This window comes from Austrofundulus limnaeus, unplaced genomic scaffold, assembly GCF_001266775.1.
Source record: "Austrofundulus limnaeus strain Quisiro unplaced genomic scaffold, Austrofundulus_limnaeus-1.0 Scaffold30, whole genome shotgun sequence".
Taxonomy (NCBI): Eukaryota; Metazoa; Chordata; class Actinopteri; order Cyprinodontiformes; family Rivulidae; genus Austrofundulus; species Austrofundulus limnaeus.
Genome location: NW_013952432.1, coordinates 3,321,874 through 3,325,129, shown reverse-complemented (window position 1 = coordinate 3,325,129; position 3,256 = coordinate 3,321,874). Strand labels below are relative to the sequence as shown.

General features: G+C 35.5%; 1 protein-coding gene across 1 annotated transcript in view; it reads left to right on the top strand.

Annotated features, from left to right (window-relative positions):
• The window catches only part of cdh23 (cadherin-related 23), a gene marked incomplete at its 5' end in the record, with an annotated part of 152,643 nt that overhangs the window by 20,130 nt on the left and 129,257 nt on the right, over nt 1-3,256 (top strand). Inside the window, 2 exon segments of the mRNA XM_014005461.1 lie at nt 662-726; nt 1,352-1,589. Of these exon segments, the coding sequence (XP_013860915.1) occupies nt 662-726; nt 1,352-1,589 (303 nt within the window).

The window sequence follows — 3,256 nt, the reverse complement described above, 5'->3', positions numbered from 1 at the left end:
GGATATATCGTATCGTGACCCCTCTGTTATGATATGTATCGTATCACCAAATTCTTGCCAATACACAGCCCTAGTAAGTATCAGAAGCAAAAAGATAGATAAAAACCAAAAGCAGAAAATGCTGACTAAATGTAGCGAAGGGTTAGCTAAAAGCTTAGAGTTGCTAATGGTTTGCTATGTTTACCAAAAATAGAGGAAGAATAACCCGAAGCTAAAAGTACCTAGAAGCTCAAAGTAGCAGAATAATGAAACCTAAAATCTGGAATAGCAGCTAAAAGCTAMTAACATGAGCTCTAAGAGACGGTAAATATTTGAATACTTGTTTCAAATTGCTTTAGACTTTCGGACTCTCTTTGTCTTGGCTGGTATTGTCATAAATATGAGAGGTTTTCCTCTAAAATCTCATTTAAAAACTGCCAAGGTGAAGAAATTACACTCTTTGGCCGCAAATTTCAGAATTGTGTATCTTCAAAATGTACAAAATACGATCAAAATTCTCCTATAAGTGTGTTTTTAAAAATGTGTTTCTGGTATTTGAATTTTTTTGTGCGTAAAAAGTCTTTTAACTTCTCTGGGATTTATAGATGGTTTTAAAAGAGAAATGGGAAATTAAACAGAGAAATGTGTTTGATTGTAAAACAAAYCGATCTTTTCTCTCCAGGCTACAGACGGAGATGCCGGCATTTTTGGGGTTGTTCGATATTCCTTCACAGACGATCCAGACCAGTAAGAAAACACTTACTTACACACACAAGTTTGTATTTCTATCCTTACTGGGACCACCTAACCCTGACTCCTCATCCTAAACCTAACCCATAAATGGAGTTCCACCAGGACCTGTCTTTGGTCTCCGTAAGAACTACTTGTCTTGACTGTATTTTWTTTATTATTATTACATTTTTTAAACAATGTGCATGTCTTTTAGCAAAATATGTCATGAACAAGTGGACAAATTCATTGGATGATCATCTACAACTGATTAAAGTCTGAAGCAAACACAATTCAAGATGGCCGTCACAGCTAACTGAACGTAAAAACCCAGAAATGTCTTATTTTCAGTCAGTTTTTCAAATATTGAGCTAAAATTTGGTGTGATAGTAGCTGAAGGTCACTCACACTCTAAAGCGTGAAATARAATTATTTTTGTTTTTGGACACAAACAGCTCCATCGTTTCTCTACATTGTGTTTGAGTTTTACGTATTTCTAAGTTTCTATTGAAGCTTCAACTATTTCCTCATTTTTGTTCCTCTTATAATCGCTGGTTAACTTTTTTATTCACAGTGTTAAAGACATCACAGCTGGGTGTGAAATAACTGTTGTTTTCTGCACTTCGGCTTGTTTCTCTGACAGGTTTACACTGAACGAGGAGACGGGCTGGGTCACTCTGAAGGCTGCTCTGGACTACGAGTTGATGCGCCGCTACACGCTGACCGTGCTGGCGAGGGAYGGCGGCGGGGAGGAGACGACAGGAAGGATCCGCGTGACCGTGGAGGATGTCAACGACAACGTGCCCCTCTTTCAGAAGGAGGCGTACGTGGGGTCCATCAGAGAGAACGAACCAACTGTCCAGTCGGTGGCACGCATCAGGGTGAGGCGTGTTCAGAAACAGACAGGAGCAGCCGAAAACATAAAAACAGGGCTGTGGAGTGCGGCTCGTGTCTGGGCAGAAGCATGTTGTTGTTGCAGGAGACAGTTTTAACAAATGTCCTGTTTATAGCTGCTGTTAGCGGCTCCATAAACGTCCACCTGTGACCATCACAGCTTTTAAATTTAAAAYGGTTTTTAATCAAATCARCTKTTATAGTGTTATAAAGGCTGCTTTCTGTGTGAACTACAGTGAGACAGAAAAAAGTTTAATCCTGATTCCATATAGCTCTGCAGCCTTGTTGTGTCGGAGCTTAAAGGGATAGTTCAGGCATTTTAAAGTGTTTTTAGCTAAATAAATTTCAGTGTAAAAGCTCAGTGCTTAAAGACTTTTCTGAAAAAAAAAAAGCCAAAACTGAGCTAAATGGCTTTTTATTATTTTTAATCATGCTTTTTGTCATATTTTTAGTGTTTTTTAATGAAAGTAACTTGTTGTTTTGTATGTATTGTATTTATATCATAGGACATCACCATAGGACCTTGAGGGACTACAGATGAAAACTAGCCTCCATGGCTAATTCTGGCATTTTAATTTGCATTGTCCCTTCTTAAATAAATAAACAACAAAACTACAAACAAACAAAAAAATCAAAATGTGAGCTAAAATCAAAAGGTAGCAATGCAACATAAAACCAGTGAAAACCTAATTGCGCAAAAGGCTTGCTAAAAGCCAAAAGTAGTCAATAGCTAGCTTAAAGCTAACAGTACACAATTTTCTAAATTACGTAACTTTTTGAGCTTTATAGAGACAAATAAAATTGTATTTGTAAATTTAGTAAAATATAAAAAAATGCAAAGTTTTTGTTTTTCCAATTTCAGGTCAAACAGTTTTGCTTAGTTTAGATTTTGGCTACTGTTATGCTAAATCTAGCTTTTATCTATGATTAAGCTTATTTTAGCATTTAAACTTGTTTACTGGGTTAAGTTTTGCAAATTTTACTTTTAGCTACTGCTCTTGTTTTAATATAAGGTTTTGGCTACAATAAAATAGCTATTGTTTGGCTAGTTTTAGCTTTAAACAACTGTTTTACTTCCATTTTTTGACTTTAGCCTTTAGCTATTGTTGTGCTACTTGGACTTTTAAGCTGCTGTTGTAATAATATAAGGTTTTGGCTATAATAAAATAGCTATTGTCTGGTTTTAGCTTTAAACAACTGTTTTACTACCATTTTTTGACTTAAGCCTTTAGCTGCTGTTGTGCTAAATGTAGCTTTTATCTAGGGTTTTTGCTAATTTTAGCGTTTAAATTTGTATACTTGGTTAAGCTACTGTGTTGCTAATCTTACCTTTTAGCTACAGTTTTAATTATAGTTTTCATCTGCTGTTGTGAAAATATTGGGTTTTGGTTATAAATGTTAAGCTGTTGTTTGGCTAGTTTTAAACAACTGTTTTACTTCCATTTTTTGACTGTAGCCTTTAGCTGTTGTTGTGCTACTTGGACTTTTAAGCTGCTGTTGTAATAGTATAAGGTTTTGGCTATAATAAAATAGCTATTGTTTGGCTAGTTTTAGCTTTAAACAACTGTTTTACTTCCATTTTTTGACTGTAGCCTTTAGCTGTTGTTGTGCTACTTGGACTTTTAAGCTGCTGTTGTAATAGTATAAGGTTTTG